The sequence below is a fragment of the Xenopus tropicalis genome, chromosome 8, assembly GCF_000004195.4.
Source record: "Xenopus tropicalis strain Nigerian chromosome 8, UCB_Xtro_10.0, whole genome shotgun sequence".
NCBI lineage: Eukaryota > Metazoa > Chordata > Amphibia > Anura > Pipidae > Xenopus > Xenopus tropicalis.
In genome coordinates, this window is record NC_030684.2 from 145,220,166 (window position 1) to 145,243,226 (window position 23,061).

At 57.8% G+C, this 23,061-nt stretch overlaps 2 protein-coding genes across 6 annotated transcripts; both read left to right on the forward strand.

The window, feature by feature from the left end:
- The first annotated feature begins 1,876 nt into the window (after positions 1 to 1,876).
- Positions 1,877 to 9,723, forward strand: psmd4 (proteasome 26S subunit, non-ATPase 4). 2 transcript variants are annotated; one of them, XM_031890309.1, is made up of 10 exons: positions 1,877 to 1,974; positions 4,500 to 4,640; positions 5,211 to 5,325; positions 5,499 to 5,585; positions 5,947 to 6,015; positions 6,145 to 6,360; positions 6,444 to 6,552; positions 8,387 to 8,518; positions 8,619 to 8,686; positions 9,438 to 9,723. In XM_031890309.1, exons 2-10 carry the CDS (start codon positions 4,519 to 4,521, stop codon positions 9,606 to 9,608), a joined length of 1,089 nt encoding a protein of 362 aa, XP_031746169.1. In that variant the 5' UTR covers positions 1,877 to 1,974; positions 4,500 to 4,518; the 3' UTR covers positions 9,609 to 9,723. The 2 variants fall into 2 exon arrangements, with proteins under 2 accessions (XP_031746169.1, NP_998875.1); NM_213710.1 differs by lacking the exon at positions 1,877 to 1,974 and adding an exon at positions 2,010 to 2,365.
- Positions 9,724 to 11,554: 1,831 nt separating this feature from the next.
- Positions 11,555 to 22,266, forward strand: flad1 (flavin adenine dinucleotide synthetase 1). Of its 4 annotated transcripts, none has more exons than XM_031891443.1 (9): positions 11,555 to 11,722; positions 12,850 to 13,060; positions 14,093 to 14,852; positions 15,975 to 16,122; positions 16,200 to 16,298; positions 16,372 to 16,561; positions 16,886 to 16,959; positions 17,061 to 17,192; positions 21,948 to 22,265. In XM_031891443.1, the coding sequence occupies exons 2-9, from the start codon at positions 12,884 to 12,886 to the stop codon at positions 21,979 to 21,981; spliced, it is 1,614 nt and encodes a 537-aa protein (XP_031747303.1). In that variant the 5' UTR covers positions 11,555 to 11,722; positions 12,850 to 12,883; the 3' UTR covers positions 21,982 to 22,265. The 4 variants fall into 4 exon arrangements, with proteins under 4 accessions (XP_031747303.1, XP_031747302.1, XP_031747305.1 ...); XM_031891442.1 differs by lacking the exon at positions 11,555 to 11,722 and adding an exon at positions 11,846 to 11,903 and having other exon boundaries at positions 21,948 to 22,266; XM_031891444.1 differs by lacking the exon at positions 11,555 to 11,722 and adding an exon at positions 11,872 to 11,893.
- The last annotated feature ends 795 nt before the right edge of the window (positions 22,267 to 23,061 follow it).

Consider the following 23,061-nt stretch of genomic DNA (forward strand, 5'->3'; position numbering starts at 1 on the left):
CCTGTGTGTGTGTGTATATATGTATATATAAGCCCTACCTGTGTGTGTGTGTGTGTATATATGTATATATAAGCCCTACCTGTGTGTGTGTGTGTGTGTGTGTGTATATATGTATATATAGCCCTACCTGTGTGTGTGTGTGTGTGTGTGTGTGTGTATATATGTATATATAAGCCCTACCTGTGTGTGTGTGTGTGTGTGTATATATAAGCCCTACCTGTGTGTGTGTGTGTATATAAGCCCTACCTGTGTGTGTGTGTGTATATATGTATATATAAGCCCTACCTGTGTGTGTGTGTGTGTGTATATATAAGCCCTACCTGTGTGTGTGTGTGTATATATGTATATATAAGCCCTACCTGTGTGTGTGTGTGTGTGTGTATATATGTATATATAAGCCCTAGCTGTGTGTGTGTGTGTGTGTGTATATATGTATATATAAGCCCGTACCTGTGTGTGTGTGTGTGTGTATATATGTATATATAAGCCCTAGCTGTGTGTGTGTGTGTGTGTGTATATGTATATATAAGCCCTACCTGTGTGTGTATATGTATATATAAGCCCTACCTGTGTGTGTGTGTGTGTGTATATATGTATATATAAGCCCTACCTGTGTGTGTGTGTGTGTGTATATATGTATATATAAGCCCTAGCTGTGTGTGTGTGTGTGTGTGTGTGTGTATATATAAGCCCTACCTGTGTGTGTATATATGTATATATAAGCCCTACCTGTGTGTGTGTGTATATATAAGCCCTACCTGTGTGTGTGTGTGTATATATGTATATATAAGCCCTACCTGTGTGTGTGTGTATATATAAGCCCTACCTGTGTGTGTGTGTGTGTATATATGTATATATAAGCCCTACCTGTGTGTGTGTGTGTATATATAAGCCCTACCTGTGTGTGTGTGTGTGTATATATGTATATATAAGCCCTACCTGTGTGTGTGTGTATATATGTATATATAAGCCCTACCTGTGTGTGTTGTGTGTATATATGTATATATAAGCCCTACCTGTGTGTGTGTGTGTGTGTTGTGTGTATATATGTATATATAAGCCCTACCTGTGTGTGTGTGTGTGTGTGTGTGTGTATATATAAGCCCTACCTGTGTGTGTGTGTGTATATAAGCCCTACCTGTGTGTGTGTGTGTATATATGTATATATAAGCCCTAGCTGTGTGTGTGTGTGTATATATAAGCCCTACCTGTGTGTGTGTGTGTGTGTGTGTGTATATATGTATATATAAGCCCTAGCTGTGTGTGTGTGTGTGTGTATATATAAGCCCTACCTGTGTGTGTGTGTGTGTGTATATATGTATATATAAGCCCTAGCTGTGTGTGTGTGTGTGTGTGTGTGTATATATAAGCCCTACCTGTGTGTGTGTGTGTGTGTGTGTGTGTATATATAAGCCCTAGCTGTGTGTGTGTGTGTGTGTGTGTGTATATATAAGCCCTAGCTGTGTGTGTGTGGTGTGTATATATAAGCCCTACCTGTGTGTGTGTGTGTGTGTGTGTGTGTATAATAAGCCCTACCTGTGTGTGTGTGTGTGTGTGTGTATATATAAGCCCTAGCTGTGTGTGTGTGTTGTGTGTGTGTGTGTATATATAAGCCCTAGCTGTGTGTGTGTGTGTGTGTGTGTGTGTGTATATATAAGCCCTACCTGTGTGTGTGTGTGTGTATATATAAGCCCTACCTGTGTGTGTGTGTGTGTGTGTGTGTGTATATATAAGCCCTAGCTGTGTGTGTGTGTGTGTGTGTGTGTGTGTGTATATATAAGCCCTAGCTGTGTGTGTGTGTGTGTGTGTGTGTGTGTGTGTGTGTGTGTGTGTGTGTATATATAAGCCCTAGCTGTGTGTGTGTGTGTGTGTGTGTATATATAAGCCCTAGCTGAGGCACTTTGGCTCTATGCACCAAACACCGTGAGGTAACAAGGCAGGAGCGGGAAAGAGACACACACCGATTGGACACAGGTAAGTGGGCGTGGTTGTGCATTCCCTAGCGGAATGGGAATCGGCCGTGTATGGGATGTTCTATATTGCATTGCATAAACTGGATTTCGCCCATGTTGCCCGGATTGGTCCCGGTAAGCCAGATGGGTTCCTGCTGCGCTTCCCCATCGGAGCCTACAGAGGTATCTGAGGGGCAGAACCCGTAGGAAAGCAGCGCTGTCATTGGCAGATACGCTTCATGGCAAGAATAGCGAAAACTACATTTCCCAACGGACATTGCGCGTTGGCCGGAAGCGGCGACGGCCCACGGGGATTGGCTGGGCGGTTACAGCTAATGGCGGAGCCGGATATTCCGGTGCAGAAGCCATAGTGACAATACAGCAAAAATGGTGCTGGAAAGTACTATGGTCTGGTGAGTCCCGGGGCCGCGGGCAGCGTGAGGGGCCCATATAGGGGGCAGTAGGGTGTGCGGGCCGGATAGTGACGGCTGGTCCGTCTTACAGAGCGCTGCCATGGCTACCCTGGGAACGGCTGAGTCATGCCGGGTACCGAGACTGGGGAGCCGGGGTACGGAGACTGGGGAGCCGGGGTACGGAGAGTGGGGAGCCGGGGTAGGGAGAGTGGGGAGCCGGGGTAGGGAGAGTGGGGAGCCGGGGTAGGGAGAGTGGGGAGCCGGGGTACGGAGAGTGGGGAGCCGGGGTAGGGAGAGTGGGGAGCCGGGGTACGGAGAGTGGGGAGCCGGGGTAGGGAGAGTGGGGAGCCGGGGTACGGAGAGTGGGGAGCCGGGGTCGGGAGAGTGGGGAGCCGGGGTACGGAGAGTGGGGAGCCGGGGTAGGGAGACTGGGGAGCCGGGGTAGGGAGACTGGGGAGCCGGGGTGGGGAGACTGGGGAGCCGGGGTAGGGAGAGTGGGGAGCCGGGGTAGGGAGAGTGGGGAGCCGGGGTAGGGAGAGTGGGGAGCCGGGGTCGGGAGACTGGGGAGCCGGGGTAGGGAGAGTGGGGAGCCGGGGTAGGGAGAGTGGGGAGCCGGGGTACGGAGAGTGGGGAGCCGGGGTAGGGAGAGTGGGGAGCCGGGGTAGGGAGAGTGGGGAGCCGGGGTAGGGAGAGTGGGGAGCCGGGGTAGGGAGAGTGGGGAGCCGGGGTGGGGGAGAGTGGGGAGCCGGGGTGGGGAGAGTGGGGAGCCGGGGTAGGGAGAGTGGGGAGCCGGGGTGGGGAGAGTGGGGAGCCGGGGTGGGGAGAGTGGGGAGCCGGGGTACGGAGAGTGGGGAGCCGGGGTACGGAGAGTGGGGAGCCGGGGTACGGAGAGTGGGGAGCCGGGGTGGGGAGAGTGGGGAGCCGGGGTACGGAGAGTGGGGAGCCGGGGTGGGGAGAGTGGGGAGCCGGGGTGGGGAGAGTGGGGAGCCGGGGTGGGGAGAGTGGGGAGCCGGGGTGGGGAGAGTGGGGAGCCGGGGTGGGGAGAGTGGGGAGCCGGGGTGGGGAGAGTGGGGAGCCGGGTGTGTGGGAGACTTGGGGATGGGATCGGGCGAGTAGGGCAAGGGCAGGATTCGTGGGGAGAGAATGGATAGCTGGGGGGGGGGGGTATACGGGGTCTGATTTCTGACCCATAGGGTGAGCGATTGGAGGGGTCTGATTTCTGCCCCATAGGGTGAGCGATTGGAGGGGTCTGATTTCTGACCCATTGGGTGAGCGATTGGAGGGGTCTGATTTCTGACCCATTGGGTGAGCGATTGGAGGGGTCTGATATCTGACCCATAGGGTGAGCGATTGGAGGGGTCTGATTTCTGACCCATAGGGTGAGCGATTGGAGGGGTCTGATTTCTGACCCATAGGGTGAGCGATTGGAGGGGTCTGATTTCTGACCCATAGGGTGAGCGATTGGAGGGGTCTGATTTCTGACCCATAGGGTGAGCGATTGGAGGGGTCTGATTTCTGACCCATTGGGTGAGCGATTGGAGGGGTCTGATTTCTGACCCATTGGGTGAGCGATTGGAGGGGTCTGATATCTGACCCATAGGGTGAGCGATTGGAGGGGTCTGATTTCTGACCCATAGGGTGAGCGATTGGAGGGGTCTGATTTCTGCCCCATAGGGTGAGCGATTGGAGGGGTCTGATTTCTGCCCCATAGGGTGAGCGATTGGAGGGGTCTGATTTCTGCCCCATAGGGTGAGCGATTGGAGGGGTCTGATTTCTGCCCCATAGGGTGAGCGATTGGAGGGGTCTGATTTCTGCCCCATAGGGTGAGCGATTGGAGGGGTCTGATTTCTGACCCATAGGGTGAGCGATTGGAGGGGTCTGATTTCTGACCCATAGGGTGAGCGATTGGAGGGGTCTGATTTCTGACCCATAGGGTGAGCGATTGGAGGGGTCTGATTTCTGCCCCATAGGGTGAGCGATTGGAGGGGTCTGATTTCTGACCCATAGGGTGAGCGATTGGAGGGGTCTGATGGTCATTGGGCTCTTTACACTGGGAAGTGGATTCTTAATCTGCTGACTCGATTGGCCAGTGCTGAGCCTCTGTTTTTATACAAAGCATTGTGTTTGTTTACAGTGTGGACAACAGTGAATATATGAGAAATGGGGACTTCTTGCCGACCCGGCTACAGGCCCAACAGGACGCAGTGAACATTGTGTGTCACTCCAAGACTCGCAGTAACCCCGAGAATAATGTGGGGCTCATCACATTAGCCAAGTAAGTGCAGGGGGCTGTGTGTGGGGCTCACTCCTATGGCTTATTTAGAGCCTTTAGAACACTGCTTGCCAAGCCTGGGGGTACAAACTGAGGGCCACTTACCCTTTAGGAGAATGTCCAGTTGGGAGGTCACTTGGGCTGGGGTTTGGGCCGAACACTCATTCGCTGTCTCAGAGCTTTGGGTTTAGGGCTTGTTCTGATGTAATTGGGGTTACAAGGAGGCTTGAAGCTCCGAGGCAGCGCCTATACACTGGGGAATAGACAACACAAGTGCGCCAAATATAATGTCCCCAGGCCAGTTCCTGTTCCATGACTACATTATTACAAGGGAACCATTTACCTTCCAACCTACCAACTGTCACCACTGGGGTGGAAGCTGTAAAGCAGGATTTCTCCGTGACCCACACAGGGACCTTTAGTAGAGTTTCAGTAGCCAATCAGAGTGCTCCCTATGTCCCTATGCAAGGAACTGTATAGTATCTATGCCTGTATGTAGGGGTGTGGGGGGGGGGCTCTGTAAGTACCAGGGAGAGACCCCATGTTAGACACTGTGCTCCCTCTCTCCCACAGTAACTGTGAGGTACTCACCACTCTCACTCCGGACACCGGGCGAATCCTTTCCAAGCTACACGCCGTGCAGCCTATCGGGAGGATCAGTTTCTGTACTGGAATCCGTATTGCACATGTAAGTAGGGTGGGAGGGGCCATGGGCAGCGCTTAATCGCCAGCTAAAGGCCATTGGGTTGTTTTTGTACAAGAGCAGCGCTTAGCTAAGAATTATGGGAGCTGTAGTCTAGCAGTACCTGAATGGTTATTGATTTTCATGGCTCAGTCCTATAATGGCGGGTTTGTCTGCAGTTGGCACTGAAGCACCGCCAGGGCAAGAACCACAAGATGAGGATAATCGCCTTTGTGGGGAGTCCAGTGGAGGACAATGAGAAGGATGTGAGTATCGCTACATTATTCCACTCCCCTATATATAAGCTTATATATAGCCCCGCCCACATTCTTCCACTTCCTGCTGCCTCCTTTCCCACACGCTGTGTGGGGGGGGGGGGGGGGGCAACCAGGGGGTACCTCATAGGCTTCTATGTGACCCCAAGTCCTGTCTTTCAAACGCTTGGCAGCTGAAGGGGACATTTTGGTATTTGCTGTAAATTTGAATATAAAAATTGGAGTTCAGATTTGGACGGGGGGTTGTCCCTCGCACAGGAAGGGGTTGTCCCTCGCACAGGAAGAATATATTGCACCAATAAAACATTGAATATGTTGCATGTGACCTACCAATTAACCCCTCTCCTCCCAGTTGGTGAAACTGGCAAAGCGCTTGAAGAAAGAGAAGGTGAGCGTGGACATCATCAATTTTGGAGAAGAGGTAAGTCCTTTCATATTATTGGGAGGGGGGGTTAATAGTGGCTTGGGGGGGGGGGGGGGAGTGGGGCAGTGTCTGTTAGTCCCGCCCAGAGAGAAGGTTGCTAAGAGTCTGAATGTTTGTCCCCCCCAGGAGAATAACACTGAAAAGCTGACAGCCTTCATCAACACCCTGAATGGGAAGGACGGCACCGGCTCCCACTTAGTGACTGTGCCACCGGGGCCCAGCCTGGCCGACGCCCTGATCAGCTCCCCTATCCTGGCGGGAGAGGGCGGGGCCATGCTGGGGCTGGGAGCCAGTGACTTTGAGTTTGGGGTGGATCCCAGTGCTGACCCGGAGCTGGCCCTGGTGAGTGGAATTCTGGTTGTGGATGTGCCGTATCCTGCCTGTGCCGAGAGAGCCGGTGTCTCATTTGTATCCTCGTTCCTTAGGCTCTGCGTGTGTCTATGGAGGAACAGAGGCAGCGGCAGGAGGAGGAGGCCAGGAGAGCAGCCGCTGCTTCTGCTGCCGAGGCCGGAATTACTTCCACCACTGGCGATGGTAAGTTCTACTGAGTAGAGACTGGTGGCTGCAGTCCGATTGGCTTTGTGGCACAAGAGATCTCATGCAAATGGCACCCCTGCTCCTCCCACCCACAGAATGGCCTCTCCCCTGCCCCGCCAATCACAGAATGGTCTCTCTCCTGCCCCGCCAATCGCTCAATGGCCTCTCCCCTGCCCCGCCAATCACAGAATGGCCTCTCCCCTGCCCCGCCAATCGCTCAATGGCCTCTCCCCTGCCCCACCGATCACAGAATGGCCTCTCCCCTGCCCCGCCGATCACAGAATGGCCTCTCCCCTGCCCCACCGATCACAGAATGGCCTCTCCCCTGCCCCGCCAATCACAGAATGGCCTCTCCCCTGCCCCACCGATCACAGAATGGCCTCTCCCCTGCCCCACCGATCACAGAATGGCCTCTCCCCTGCCCTGCCAATCACAGAATGGCCTCTCCCCTGCCCCGCCAATCACAGAATGGCCTCTCCCCTGCCCCACCGATCACAGAATGGCCTCTCCCCTGCCCTGCCAATCACAGAATGGCCTCTCCCCTGCCCTGCCAATCACAGAATGGCCTCTCCCCTGCCCCGCCAATCACAGAATGGCCTCTCCCCTGCCCCGCCAATCGCAGAATGGCCTCTCCTGTGTCCCACCCACAGAATGGCCTCTCCCGTGTCCCACCCACAGAATGGCCTCTCCCCTGCCCCGCCAATCACAGAATGGCCTCCCCTGCCCCACCGATCACAGAATGGCCTCTCCCCTGCCCTGCCAATCACAGAATGGCCTCTCCCCTGCCCCGCCAATCACAGAATGGCCTCTCCCCTGCCCCACCGATCACAGAATGGCCTCTCCCCTGCCCTGCCAATCACAGAATGGCCTCTCCCCTGCCCCGCCAATCACAGAATGGCCTCTCCCCTGCCCCGCCAATCGCAGAATGGCCTCTCCTGTGTCCCACCCACAGAATGGCCTCTCCCGTGTCCCACCCACAGAATGGCCTCTCCCCTGCCCCGCCAATCACAGAATGGCCTCTCCTGTGTCCCACCCACAGAATGGCCTCTCCCCTGCCCCGCCAATCACAGAATGGTCTCTCCTGTGTCCCACCCACAGAATGGTCTCTCCTGTGTCCCACCCACAGAATGGCCTCTCCCCTGCCCCGCCAATCGCAGAATGGCCTCTCCCCTGCCCCGCCAATCGCAGAATGGCCTCTCCCCTGCCCCGCCAATCGCAGAATGGCCTCTCCCCTGCCCCGCCAATCGCAGAATGGCCTCTCCCCTGCCCCGCCAATCGCAGAATGGCCTCTCCCCTGCCCCGCCAATCGCAGAATGGCCTCTCCCCTGCCCCGCCAATCGCAGAATGGCCTCTCCCCTGCCCCGCCAATCGCAGAATGGCCTCTCCCCTGCCCCGCCAATCGCAGAATGGCCTCTCCCCTGCCCCGCCAATCGCAGAATGGCCTCTCCCCTGCCCCGCCAATCGCAGAATGGCCTCTCCCCTGCCCCGCCAATCGCAGAATGGCCTCTCCCCTGCCCCGCCAATCGCAGAATGGCCTCTCCCCTGCCCCGCCAATCGCAGAATGGCCTCTCCCCTGCCCCGCCAATCGCAGAATGGCCTCTCCCCTGCCCCGCCAATCGCAGAATGGCCTCTCCCCTGCCCCGCCAATCGCAGAATGGCCTCTCCCCTGCCCCGCCAATCGCAGAATGGCCTCTCCCCTGCTCCACCCATTGCAGAATGGGCTGTTCCGTGTCCCACCCAGCACAGAATGGCATTTCCTGTGTCCTGCCCACCCACAGAATGGCCTCTCCCATATCCCACCCTCAGAATGTGCCACTGTTTCCCCCCGCAGATTCGGATGAAGCGCTGCTGAAGATGACCATTGGGCAGCAGGAGGGCACCCGCAGTGGCCTGCCAGACTTTAGCAGCATGACCGAGGATGAGCAGATTGCATACGCCATGCAGATGTCCCTACAGGGGGCCGGTGAGTGTCACACAGGGGCGGGGCTTTGCAGAACTAGGGTTAAAAGACTTTATTGGGGGGCAATCCCATGTACTCAACTTCATTTCCCCTCTCCCTGCAGAGTTTGGCCAAGTGGAGCCCGGTGAGCTGGACAGCAGTGCTGTAATGGACACATCAGAACCTACAAAGGTGATTCTGTGCTCTTATATTTATGTTCCTTTCCCTCCTGGGGGGATGTACTTGCCCCTGTGGGTGTATCTGTTCCTTTCATTGCCCCAGCCTTGTCCCCTGTGTATCGCGCAACTGGCCTTTCCCCTTCTATTGCATGAGATCTCTAGCCTATCCGCACTCCCCATCAACCTGACACCCACCTCTCTGCCCTGTGAGGGGGGGATCCCCAGCTCCTCTCTGCCCTGTGAGGGGGGGGGATCCCCAGCTCCTCTCTGCCCTGTGATGGGGGGGATCCCAAGCTCCTCTCTGCCCTGTGATGGGGGGGGATCCCCAGCTCCTCTCTGCCCTGTGAGGGGGGGATCCCAAGCTCCTCTCTGCCCTGTGAGGGGGGATCCCCAGCTCCTCTCTGCCCTGTGATGGGGGGATCCCAAGCTCCTCTCTGCCCTGTGAGGGGGGGGGATCCCAAGCTCCTCTCTGCCCTGTGAGGGGGGGGGATCCCAAGCTCCTCTCTGCCCTGTGAGGGGGGATCCCCAGCTCCTCTCTGCCCTGTGATGGGGGGATCCCAAGCTCCTCTCTGCCCTGTGAGGGGGGGGGATCCCAAGCTCCTCTCTGCCCTGTGAGGGGGGGGGGGGTCCCCAAGCTCCTCTCTGCCCTGTGAGGGGGGGATCCCAAGCTCCTCTCTGCCCTGTGAGGGGGGATCCCAAGCTCCTCTCTGCCCTGTGAGGGGGCACTACAGGTTCTTACCCTCACCCTATTCCCTTTCCCGCAGGAGGAGGATGATTATGATGTGATGCAGGACCCCGAGTTCTTACAGAGTGTCCTAGAGAACCTGCCAGGAGTGGACCCCAACAATGAAGCCATTCGCAACGCCATGGGGTCCCTGGCCTCGCAGGCCTCCAAGGACAGCAAGAAAGACAAGAAGGAGGAGGAGAAGAAATGATGGGCGCTGGAGCTGCCATTTGCCGCGCACTCTGAGAGACTGGGGGGGAGGTTTGGGGGTGGAGCTATGTTTTCAATTCTAGTTACATAATAAATACACTTCCTGTTGCTCTGAACTGTGTGTGTGCTGGGCCCATAGCAGTGTGTAATGCAGAGCCACTCCCACACCTGTATAGCACTGACCTCTCCCACAGTGCTGCCCCAGTGAGCTTACAGTCTAACGTGCCAATTCCACACCCATCAGCTTACAATCTAAGGTCCCTATCCCATTCCCATCAGCCCCTGCCCCAGTGAGCTTACAATCTAAGGTCCCTATCCCATTCCCATCAGCCCCTGCCCCAGTGAGCTTACAATCTAAGGTCCCTATCCCATTCCCATCAGTCCCTGCCCCAGTGAGCTTACAATCTAAGGTCCCTATCCCATTCCCATCAGTCCCTGCCCCAGTGAGCTTACAATCTAAGGTCCCTATCCCATTCCCATCAGTCCCTGCCCCAGTGAGCTTACAATCTAAGGTCCTTATCACATTCCCATCAGCCCCTGCCCCAGTGAGCTTACAATCTAAGGTCCCTATCCCATTCCCATCAGCCCCTGCCCCAGTGAGCTTACAATCTAAGGTCACTGAGGGGTTCTGTGCCCCCCATATAAAGGCACAAGGCTGCAGGCTGAGTTATACAGGGAACTCTGAGTATCACTCATGTATTATAAGGGATAATGTACCCCCTACTGTAAATGATAAGGATATTAGCAGTCACTGAGGGGTTCTGTGCCCCCCATATAAAGGCACAAGGCTGCAGGCTGAGTTATACAGGGAACTCTGAGTATCACTCATGTATTATAAGGGATAATGTACCCCCTACTGTAAATGATAAGGATATTAGCAGTCACTGAGGGGTTCTGTGCCCCCCATATAAAGGCACAAGGCTGCAGGCTGAGTTATACAGGGAACTCTGAGTATCACTCATGTATTATAAGGGATAATGTACCCCCTACTGTAAATGATAAGGATATTAGCAGTCACTGAGGGGTTCTGTGCCCCCCATATAAAGGCACAAGGCTGCAGGCTGAGTTATACAGGGAACTCTGAGTATCACTCATGTATTATAAGGGATAATGTACCCCCTACTGTAAATGATAAGGATATTAGCAGTCACTGAGGGGTTCTGTGCCCCCCATATAAAGGCACAAGGCTGCAGGCTGAGTTATACAGGGAACTCTGAGTATCACTCATGTATTATAAGGGATAATGTACCCCCTACTGTAAATGATAAGGATATTAGCAGTCACTGAGGGGTTCTGTGCCCCCCATATAAAGGCACAAAGCTGCAGGCTGAGTTATTATAGGGATAATGTACCCCTTATAGTGAAGTTACAGGGGCAGGTAGAGGGCGCTTCGGGGGACCAACCCTACACAATATAATGACACTGGCACTTCCCAAATGCTATGGATTCATAATAAAAAATGATATAGGTATGGGATCTATTATCTGGAAACCTAATAACCAGAAAGTGCTAAAATACAGCAGCGCCATTTCCTATAGATTCCTATGGTAACAAATATTTCTTTATTGTGACTGATTTTTGCTGTCAGTAGTGAGTGCGACACACTGCGTCAGCCCTGTTACCCACAATGCACAGCAACACCCACTCTGTGGCACCTACATCCCGGCGGCTCCTGTTTAATCTGCTTGGGGGGCACATTTGCCCTTGCACAGTACATGGACAGTGGGATTTCGGAGGGGGTCCCAGCACAGCGGGGCACAGACTAAATGCCCAGTTAGAAGGTGTCGGTCACCGGCAGGGTTTGCCCACATACGGACAGATGCCGCTGAGCTCCACCCTCTCATTCTCTGACCGGAAATACTGGAGCGGAGACAGACAGCTGGGCTTACAGCCAATAGACAGACGCCTCATTGAGCGGAACCCAATGCTCGGGGTGACTGTTTCCCTGGGAAGACTGTGCGCTTGGGAACGTTCCGCTGTTGGAAGGAAACCAATCACAGAGTTTTAAGATGCGGAGTGACAGACGCGCCGGCGAATGGGGTTCGACAGTGGGCGCGGTTATGAGTTGTAGTACTGGGAGCCGGTGTGGGAGGCTCAGAGGAGTCAGTGGAGCAGGTGAGAGTGAGAGGGAGAAGGGGCAGGAGGGGGCAGGAGGGGGCAGGAGGGGGCAGGAGGGGGCAGGAGGGGGCAGGGAGGGGGCAGAAGGGGCAGGAGGGGCAGACAACCCTATGTCTTTCCCTGGGAGCCCAGGTGGGAGTGACACTGACGTTTGTTAGAGGGGAATGAGTGAGTTACAGTGAGTTTGTTACTATGAGCCCCCCCCCCCCCCCCTCCTACTTTTACACTTGGCTTTTCTATTTATTTGTGTTTGGTGGGTTTAATGCCCCTCCCCCCATGGTGTAATAATACCTCTCCCAGTGTCACTAGGGGCCCTGAAGGTTGTGCCCATACCCCCCCTACTAGGGGCCCTGAAGGTTGTGCCCATACCCCCCCCTACTAGGGGCCCTGAAGGTTGTGCCCATACCCCCCCCTACTAGGGGCCCTGAAGGTTGTGCCCATACCCCCCCTACTAGGGACCCTGAAGGTTGTGCCCATACCCCCCCCTACTAGGGACCCTGAAGGTTGTGCCCATACCCCCCCCTACTAGGGGCCCTGAAGGTTGTGCCCATACCCCCCCTACTAGGGGCCCTGAAGGTTGTGCCCATAACCCCCCTACTAGGGGCCCTGAAGGTTGTGCCCATACCCCCCCCTACTAGGGGCCCTGAAGGTTGTGCCCATACCCCCCTACTAGGGACCCTGAAGGTTGTGCCCATACCCCCCCTACTAGGGACCCTGAAGGTTGTGCCCATACCCCCCCCTACTAGGGGCCCTGAAGGTTGTGCCCATACCCCCCCTACTAGGGGCCCTGAAGGTTGTGCCCATAACCCCCCTACTAGGGACCCTGAAGGTTGTGCCCATACCCCCCCTACTAGGGACCCTGAAGGTTGTGCCCATACCCCCCCCTACTAGGGGCCCTGAAGGTTGTGCCCATACTCCCCCATTAGGGGCCCTGAAGTGTCCCCCCCCCCACTAGGAGCCCTGAAGGTTGTAATCTCCCCCCCCCCCCATTAGGAGCCCTGAAGGTTGTAATCCCCCCCCCCCCCATTAGGGGCCCTGAAGGTTGTACCCCCCTTGCCCCCCCCCCCCCCCACACACATTATGTGACTCTGAATAGTGAGGCCTTTGCATTGTTTGTGCCACAGGCCGTGCCCATCGCCAGCTGTGAATGAGGGGCCCATGTCTGCATGCCCTGCCCTGCGGCTCGGGAGGAGTGTCCTGCGCTTAGGGAGAATCCGGGCACATTTAGCCATGGCCTCTAACAGCTTCTGCCAGGGGGCCCCGACCCAAGGCTCCCATACTGAAGATGGAACTGTGACTGCTGGGATCATTATCATCGGCGATGAGATTCTAAAGGTCAGTGCTGCTCTGTGGGCTCTCAGAATCCTTATCATTTACAGTAGGGGGTACATTATCCCTTATAATACATGAGTGATACTCAGAGTTCCCTGTATAACTCAGCCTGCAGCCTTGTGCCTTTATATGGGGGGCACAGAACCCCTCAGTGACTGCTAATATCCTTATCATTTACAGTAGGGGGTACATTATCCCTTATAATACATGAGTGATACTCAGAGTTCCCTGTATAACTCAGCCTGCAGCCTTGTGCCTTTATATGGGGGGCACAGAACCCCTCAGTGACTGCTAATATCCTTATCATTTACAGTAGGGGGTACAGTATCCCTTATAATACATGAGTGATACTCAGAGTTCCCTGTATAACTCAGCCTGCAGCCTTGTGCCTTTATATGGGGGGCACAGAACCCCTCAGTGACTGCTAATATCCTTATCACTTACAGTAGGGGGTACATTATCCCTTATAATACATGAGTGATACTCAGAGTTCCCTGTATAACTCAGCCTGCAGCCTTGTGCCTTTATATGGGGGGCACAGAACCCCTCAGTGACTGCTAATATCCTTATCATTTACAGTAGGGGGTACATTATCCCTTATAATACATGAGTGATACTCAGAGTTCTCTGTATAACTCAGCCTGCAGCCTTGTGCCTTTATATGGGGGGCACAGAACCCCTCAGTGACTGCTAATATCCTTATCATTTACAGTAGGGGGTACATTATCCCTTATAATACATGAGTGATACTCAGAGTTCCCTGTATAACTCAGCCTGCAGCCTTGTGCCTTTATATGGGGGGCACAGAACCCCTCAGTGACTGCTAATATCCTTATCATTTACAGTAGGGGGTACAGTATCCCTTATAATACATGAGTGATACTCAGAGTTCCCTGTATAACTCAGCCTGCAGCCTTGTGCCTTTATATGGGGGGCACAGAACCCCTCAGTGACTGCTAATATCCTTATCACTTACAGTAGGGGGTACATTATCCCATATTATACTATGTGCCGCTTCTCTGTCTCTGGTTTCAGGGCCACACACAGGACACAAACTCCTTCTTTATATGCAAGAAGTTACGTACCATCGGGGTTAAAGTCAGTAAGATCTCTGTGATCCCCGACGACGTGGACATCATTGCTAAGGAGATAGCGGATTTCTCCTCCCTTTACACCTACGTACTAACGTCGGGCGGCATTGGCCCCACCCACGATGACGTGACGTTCGAGGCCGTGGCCAAGGCGTTTGGGGAGAATACGTTCCCTCACCCGGAGCTGGTGGCCCTGGTGCAGAAGTTCTTTGGCCGGACAGACGCGGGGTGCCCGGAGATGAAGTTGGCACGGATCCCCGTTTCCTCCAAGCTGAACTACGGCACGGACAAGAGGACCGGCGACAGCTTTAAGTACCCGCTGGTCAGCGTTGGCAACGTCTACGTGTTCCCCGGGATCCCGTCCCTGATGGAGAAGTCCCTGGAGGGGCTGGACCACCTCTTTCGCAACGACAAGACCCGCTTCCACTACCGGGAGGTCTGTGTCAATGCCGACGAGGTGGCCATAGCCGGGGTGCTGGGCGAGGTGAATGGCCGCTTCAGGAAGCACGTGAGTCTGGGCTCCTATCCCGACTGGAGCAACAACTACTTCCGAGTTCTGCTGGTGTTGGACTCGGACTCCGAGGCGCGTCTGGAGGAAGCTCACAAGTTCCTGATAGAACATCTGCCCCCCGGGGTGGTGGTGCCATTTGTAAAGGATCCAGTGACACAGGCGGCAGCCCAAGTCTATCAGCTTGCCCAGTCAGGTACCCTATGGCGTGGCTTATAGGGTTAAATGTATTCTCTGTACTTCCTGCTCCTGGGCTGCTCTCTTTCCCATGGTCAGACAGGAACCCCCCCCTGGGTAAGTGGATCCAATCTCCCCCCAGTACTTACCCAGGTACAGAGCTCTGATTCTCTGTACTTCCTGCTCCTGGGCTGCTCTCTTTCCCATGGTCAGGCAGGAACTCCCCCCTGGGTAAGTGAATCCAATCTCCCCCCAGTACTTACCCAGGTACAGAGCTCTGATTCTCTGTACTTCCTGCTCCTGGGCTGCTCTCTTTCCCATGGTCAGACAGGAACCTCCCCCTGGGTAAGTGAATCCAATCTCCCCCCAGTACTTACCCAGGTACAGAGCTCTGATTCTCTGTACTTCCTGCTCCTGGGCTGCTCTCTTTCCCATGGTCAGGCAGGAACCCCCCCCGGGTAAGTGAATCCAATCTCCCCCCAGTACTTACCCAGGTACAGAGCTCTGATTCTCTGTACTTCCTGCTCCTGGGCTGCTCTCTTTCCCATGGTCAGGCAGGAACCTCCCCCCTGGGTAAGTGAATCCAATCTCCCCCCAGTACTTACCCAGGTACAGAGCTCTGATTCTCTGTACTTCCTGCTCCTGGGCTGCTCTCTTTCCCATGGTCAGGCAGGAACCCCCCCAAGGTAAGTGAATCCAATCTCCCCCCAGTACTTACCCAGGTACAGAGCTCTGATTCTCTGTACTTCCTGCTCCTGGGCTGCTCTCTTTCCCATGGTCAGGCAGGAACCCCCCCCCGGGTAAGTGAATCCAATCTCCCCCCAGTACTTACCCAGGTACAGAGCTCTGATTCTCTGTACTTCCTGCTCCTGGGCTGCTCTCTTTCCCATGGTCAGGCAGGAACCTCCCCCTGGGTAAGTGAATCCAATCTCCCCCCAGTACTTACCCAGGTACAGAGCTCTGATTCTCTGTACTTCCTGCTCCTGGGCTGCTCTCTTTCCCATGGTCAGGCAAGAACATCCCCCTGGGTAAGTGAATCCAATCAGTGTGAGTAGAGGGTGGGGCCCCTGTGTGGAACCCTGGGAGGGTGGGGCCCCAGTGTGGCACCCAGTCACGGCAGTGATTCCCTTGTGCCCAATAGGCTCGCCCCTGGGGGACAAGGTGGCGGCGGCACTGCGCATCCTGGAGGAGGGGCTCGACACTTACAGCCTGGACAAGATCTGTGTGGCCTTTAATGGGGGCAAAGACTGCACGGCCCTCCTGCACCTGTTCCACGCCGCTGTACAGAGGTGAGGAGATGCCCCCCACAGAGCCCCCCCAGTCAGGAGGTGCCCCAGGTCACCCACTCCCCTTCTTTGCCCCTCAGGAAATACCCGGAGCGGAAGGACCACCTGCAGGCGCTGTACATCCGGATCGTCTCGCCCTTCCCAGAGATGGAGCAGTTCATGCAGAGCACGACCAAACGGTGAGAGGAGCCCTGTGGGGTCAGCGACCCCCCCCCCGGGCTCTGAGCGTAACCCCCCTTATTGCCCCTACAGGTACAATCTCCGGATCTACACCATCCAGGGGTACATCAAGCAGGCGCTTATGGACCTGAAAGCAGAACAACCCAATCTGGAAGCGGTTCTGATGGGCACCAGGCGCTCCGACCCCTACTCCCGGACACTGACCCCCATGTGCCTGACGGACCCCGACTGGCCCCAGTACATGCGAGTGAACCCCCTACTGGTGAGTGTCAGCTCTGTGTGCCACTCCCTTTGCTTGTTACCCAAGGAGGTACGGGGTGCGCCTCCCTGCCAAGTGTCAGCTTAGTGGGTCAGTACTACTCCCTGACATCCTATTCCTCTCTTGGTGGGGGTCAGTGCCTTTAATTTCCCATAATGCTCAGTGACACATGCAGGTTATTGTTCCTATTTGGCTCATATCATTGGGAGCAGCCAAGCCTCTAGTTGCAGAGCGCCCCCCCCAGGGCAAGGATTTGCCTACTTTCACAATACAAGTCCTGCAGTGTCAGAAGCGCCAGTGCAACGTTATTATTATTCCCCACTGCAGGATTGGTCGTACGGAGACATCTGGGACTTCCTGCGGACTCTCTACATTCCCTACTGTATTCTCTATGATAAAGGGTAACTATCCCTGTGCATCTCATTCTGCTCCCTATATCTGTATGTGGCCCTTTCTAGCTCCTCCTCCCGCGGGTCCCTGACTCCACCCACTCCCGTTACAGTTACACGTCTCTGGGCAGCATGGAGAACACCGTGAAGAACCCGGCCCTGCGATTCACCACCCCGGGGGGCACTGAGAGCTACCAGCCTGCCTACAAGCTGGAAAATGAGGAGGAGGAGCGAGTCTCCAGGAAGTAATTAGTCTTGACACATCAGTGTCCCCCCTATCATCAGTGCCCCACCCCCCAATCATCAGTGCCCCACCCCCCAATCATCAGTGCCCCACCCACCTCATCCTCAGTGCCCCACCCACCTCATCATTAGTGCCCCACCCACCTCATCATCAGTGCCCCACCCCCCAATCATCAGTGCCCCACCCACCTCATCATCTGTGCCCCACCCACCCCATCATCTGTGCCCCACCCCCCTATCATCAGTGCCCCACCCACCCCATCATCTGTGCCCCACCCACCCCATCATCTGTGCCCCACCCCCCTATCATCTGTGCCCCACCCCCCTATCATCAGTGCCCCACCCCCCTATCATCAGTGCCCCACCCCCCTATCATCAGTGCCCCACCCCCCTATCATCAGTGCCCCACCCACCCCATCATCAGTGCCCCACCCACCCCATCCTCAGTGCCCCACCCCCCAATCATCAGTGCCCCACCCCCCAATCATCAGTGCCCCACCCCCCAACCATCAGTGCCCCACCCCCCAATCATCAGTGCCCCACCCCCCAATCATCAGTGCCCCCCCACCCCCGTCACTAAATGGTTCCCTCCTCCTAACTTGCCTGCCAGTCTGTGGGGGGGCGGGGGGGCTGTTTGTCAGTCAGACTGTACTGGAGCTTTAAGTGCCAATAATGGGGGAGTGAATGTCTTCACTCCCCCCCCCTCTCAGTTCCTCGTCCTTCTGATGTGTCTGTAAGTTTGATGCCCGTCCTTGTGTCCCACTGTACAGTGAACGCCAGGGACCCACGGCCAGGAGGGTACAAGTGCCAAGGGGCAGAACACCAGGGGACCCACACTAGGGGCAGAACACCAGGGTTACCCACGCTAGGGGCAGAACACCAGAGGGGGCCCACACTAGGGGCAGAACGCCAGGGGGACCCACGCTAGGGGCAGAACGCCAGGGGGACCCACGCTAGGGGCAGAACACCAGAGGGGACCCACACTAGGGGCAGAACGCCAGGGGGACCCACGCTAGGGGCAGAACGCCAGGGGGACCCACGCTAGGGGCAGAATGCCAGGGTTACCCATGCTAGGGGCAGAACACCAGAGGGGACCCACGCTAGGGGCAGAACGCCAGGGGGACCCACGCCAGGGGCAGAACGCCAGGGGGACCCACGCCAGGGGCAGGACGCCAGGGGGACCCACGCCAGGGGCAGAACGCCAGGGTTACCCACGCTAGGGGCAGAACACCAGGGGACCCACACTAGGGGCAGAACGCCAGAGTTACCCACGCTAGGGGCACACTGCCAGGGGGACCCACGCCAGGGGCAGGATACCGGGGGGACCCATGCTAGGGGCAGAACGCCAGGGGGGCCCACACTAAGGGCAGAACACCAGGGGGACCCACACCAGGGGCAGAATGCCAGGGTTACCCATGCTAGGGGCAGAACACCAGGGGGGCCCACACTAGGGGCACACTGCCAGGGGGACCCACGCTAGGGGCAGAACGCCAGGGTTACCCACGCTAGGGGCAGAACACCAGAGGGGGCCCACACTAGGGGCACACTGCCAGGGGGGCCCACGCTAGGGGCAGAACGCCAGGGGACCCAAACTAGGGGCAGAACGCCAGAGTTACCCACGCTAGGGGCAGAACACCAGGGGGGCCCACACTAGGGGCACACTGCCAGGGGGACCCACGCCAGGGGCAGGATACCGGGGGGACCCACACTAGGGGCAGAATGCCAGGGTTACCCACGCTAGGGGCAGAACACCAGGGGACCCACGCTAGGGGCAGAATGCCAGGGTTACCCACGCAAGGGGCAGTACGTCAGGGTTACCCATGCCAGGGGCAGAACGCCAGGGGGGCCCACACTAGGGGCAGAACGCCAGGGTTACCCACGCTAGGGGCAGAACACCAGGGGGGCCCACACTAGGGGCAGAACGCCAGGGGACCCAAACTAGGGGCAGAACGCCAGAGTTACCCATGCTAGGGGCAGAACACCAGGGGGGCCCACACTAGGGGCACACTGCCAGGGGGACCCACGCCAGGGGCAGAATACCGGGGGGACCCACACTAGGGGCAGAACACCAGGGGACAAACCATAGGGGCAGAACACCAGGGGACCCACGCCAGGGGCAGAACACCAGGGGACCCACGCTAGGGGCAGAATGCCAGGGTTACCCACGCTAGGGGCAGAATGCCAGGGTTACCCACGCTAGGGGCAGTACGTCAGGGTTACCCATGCCAGGGGCAGAACGCCAGGGGGGCCCACACTAGGGGCAGAACGCCAGGGTTACCCACGCTAGGGGCAGAACGCCAGGGTTACCCACGCTAGGGGCAGAACGCCAGGGGGACCCACGCTAGGGGCAGAACGCCAGGGGGACCCACGCTAGGGGCAGAACGCCAGGGTTACCCATGCTAGGGGCAGAACACCAGGGGGGCCCACACTAGGGGCACACTGCCAGGGGGACCCACGCTAGGGGCAGAACGCCAGGGTTACCCACGCTAGGGGCAGAACGCCAGGGGACCCAAACTAGGGGCAGAACGCCAGAGTTACCCACGCTAGGGGCAGAACACCAGGGGGGCCCACACTAGGGGCACACTGCCAGGGGGACCCACGCCAGGGGCAGGATACCGGGGGGACCCACACTAGGGGCAGAATGCCAGGGTTACCCACGCTAGGGGCAGAACACCAGGGGACCCACGCTAGGGGCAGAATGCCAGGGTTACCCACGCAAGGGGCAGTACGTCAGGGTTACCCATGCCAGGGGCAGAACGCCAGGGGGGCCCACACTAGGGGCAGAACGCCAGGGTTACCCACGCTAGGGGCAGAACACCAGGGGGGCCCACACTAGGGGCAGAACGCCAGGGGACCCAAACTAGGGGCAGAACGCCAGAGTTACCCATGCTAGGGGCAGAACACCAGGGGGGCCCACACTAGGGGCACACTGCCAGGGGGACCCACGCCAGGGGCAGAATACCGGGGGGACCCACACTAGGGGCAGAACACCAGGGGACAAACCATAGGGGCAGGACACCAGGGGACCCACGCCAGGGGCAGAACACCAGGGGACCCACGCTAGGGGCAGAATGCCAGGGTTACCCACGCTAGGGGCAGAATGCCAGGGTTACCCACGCTAGGGGCAGTACGTCAGGGTTACCCATGCCAGGGGCAGAACGCCAGGGGGGCCCACACTAGGGGCAGAACGCCAGGGTTACCCACGCTAGGGGCAGAACGCCAGGGTTACCCACGCTAGGGGCAGAACGCCAGGGGGACCCACGCTAGGGGCAGAACGCCAGGGGGACCCACGCTAGGGGCAGAACGCCAGGGGGACCCACGCTAGGGGCAGAAATGCCAGGGTTACCCACGCTAGGGGCAGAACGCCAGGGTTACCCACGCTAGGGGCAGAATGCCAGGGGACCCACGCTAGGGGCAGAATGCCAGGGGACCCACGCTAGGGGCAGAATGCCAGGGGGACCCACGCTAGGGGCAGAACGCCAGGGGGACCCACGCTAGGGGCAGAACGCCAGGGGGACCCACGCTAGGGGCAGAACGCCAGGGTTACCCACGCTAGGGGCAGAATGCCAGGGGGACCCACGCTAGGGGCAGAATGCCAGGGGGACCCACGCTAGGGGCAGAATGCCAGGGGGACCCACGCTAGGGGCAGAACGCCAGGGGGACCCACGCTAGGGGCAGAACGCCAGGGGGACCCACGCTAGGGGCAGAACGCCAGGGGGACCCACGCTAGGGCAGAACGCCAGGGTTACCCACGCTAGGGGCTGAACGCCAGGGGGACCCACGCTAGGGGCAGAACGCCTGGGGGACCCACGCTAGGGGCAGAACGCCAGGGGGACCCACGCTAGGGGCAGAACGCCAGGGGACCCACGCTAGGGGCAGAACGCCAGGGGGACCCACGCTAGGGGCAGAACGCCAGGGGGACCCACACTAGGGGCAGAACGCCAGGGTTACCCACGCTAGGGGCAGAACGCCAGGGGGACCCACGCTAGGGGCAGAACGCCTGGGGGACCCACGCTAGGGGCAGAACGCCAGGGGGACCCACGCTAGGGGCAGAACGCCAGGGGGACCCACGCTAGGGGCAGAACGCCAGGGGGACCCACACTAGGGGCACTACAAGGAGGACACACTGTATTTTAATGGAAATGTAAATATTTTAAATGTGGATGTAACTATGTGTCTGTATATGGGGAGTGCCCAGCAATGTGCCCGGCTATGTACATACGTTGTGGCATAATAAACTGTGTGCCAACTGTGTGTGTCTGGTACTGACTCCCTGCTGCCATCTGCCTCCCCTGGCACCGCTGCCCCCCTCCCTACTCCAGCCCTCGTGGCACCTGTGCTCCCCCCCATGTCCCCCCTTATCCCCCTGACTGTACCCCAACTGTCTGACATATTCTCCCTTGCCAGCCTACAGATGCCCCCCTCCCTTCTCCAGCCGTCATGGCGTCTGTGCTTCCCCCCTGCTCCCCCCCACGTCCCCCCTTATCCCCCTGTACCCCAACTGTCTGACATATTCTCCCTTGCCAGCCTACAGATGCCCCCCTCCCTACTCCAGCCGTCATGGCGTCTGTGCTTCCCCCTGCTCCCCCCCACGTCCCCCCTGTACCCCAACTGTCTGACATATTCTCCCTTGCCAGCTTACAGATGCCCCTCTCCCTTCTCCAGCCGTCATGGCGTCTGTGCTTCCCCCCTGCTCCCCCCCACGTCCCCCCTTATCCCCCTGTACCCCAACTGTCTGACATATTCTCTCTTGCCAGCTTACAGATGCCCTCCGACTGCCACGTGGAGTAGACACCTGTGCCCTCTTAGCCGCGGGCTGGTTTGTGTGCCACAGCTCATGGGCACAGCCAGCCATTGGGGAGGATTTGGGGGTTCATAGAAGTGTGTAGGGGGGGGCAGTGAGATATGTTTAACCCATTCTGTGCCTCTGGACTCGCTACTCTATAAACTCCTCTGGAACTGGCACAATGGCTCCCGGGGGCCCTCCTGCTGGGTCAGCGCTTCTACCTCAAGCTGTCAGCAATGGGCTGCCCCCCACCCCCCCAGGCCAGGGAAGGTTTGCTGAGCCCAAGCTATGGGGCTGCCCCCCCCACCCCCAGGCCAGGGAAGGTTTGCTGAGCCCAAGCTATGGGGCTGCCCCCCCCCAGGCCAGGGAAGGTTTGCTGAGCCCAAGCTATGGGGCTGCCCCCCCCCCCAGGCCAGGGAAGGTTTGCTGAGCCCAAGCTATGGGGCTGCCCCCCCCCAGACCAGGGAAGGTTTGCTGAGCCCAAGCTATGGGGCTGCCCCCCCCCCAGGCCAGGGAAGGTTTGCTGAGCCCAAGCTATGGGGCTGCCCCCCCCCCCCCCAGGCCAGGGAAGGTTTGCTGAGCCCAAGCTATGGGGCTGCCCCCCCCCAGGCCAGGGAAGGTTTGCTGAGCCCAAGCTATGGGGCTGCCCCCCCCCAAACCAGGGAAGGTTTGCTGAGCCCAAGCTATGGGCTGCCCCCCCCCAGGCCAGGGAAGGTTTGCTGAGCCCAAGCTATGGGGCTGCCCCCCCCCCCAGGCCAGGGAAGGTTTGCTGAGCCCAAGCTATGGGGCTGCCCCCCCCCCCCCCCAGGCCAGGGAAGGTTTGCTGAGCCCAAGCTATGGGGCTGGCCCCCCCCCAGGCCAGGGAAGGTTTGCTGAGCCCAAGCTATGGGGCTGCCCCCCCCCAGACCAGGGAAGGTTTGCTGAGCCCAAGCTATGGGGCTGCCCCCCCCCAGGCCAGGGAAGGTTTGCTGAGCCCAAGCTATGGGGCTGCCCCCCCCCCCCAGGCCAGGGAAGGTTTGCTGAGCCCAAGCTATGGGGCTGCCCCCCCCCCCCCAGGCCAGGGAAGGTTTGCTGAGCCCAAGCTA

What these genes read in the sequence shown, in the direction of transcription:
- psmd4 (NM_213710.1), top strand. Translation starts at nt 2,340, where the DNA reads ATGGTGCTGGAAAGTACTATGGTCTG. An exon ending in TGGAGGACAATGAGAAGGAT is followed by an intron (nt 5,586 to 5,946) that starts GTGAGTATCGCT and finishes CTCTCCTCCCAG; the next exon opens with TTGGTGAAACTGGCAAAGCG. An exon ending in TACTTCCACCACTGGCGATG is followed by an intron (nt 6,553 to 8,386) that starts GTAAGTTCTACT and finishes TTCCCCCCGCAG; the next exon opens with ATTCGGATGAAGCGCTGCTG.
- flad1 (XM_031891442.1), top strand. An exon ending in TGCGAGTGAACCCCCTACTG is followed by an intron (nt 16,562 to 16,885) that starts GTGAGTGTCAGC and finishes TCCCCACTGCAG; the next exon opens with GATTGGTCGTACGGAGACAT. An exon ending in GAGGAGCGAGTCTCCAGGAA is followed by an intron (nt 17,193 to 21,947) that starts GTAATTAGTCTT and finishes CTCTCTTGCCAG; the next exon opens with CTTACAGATGCCCTCCGACT.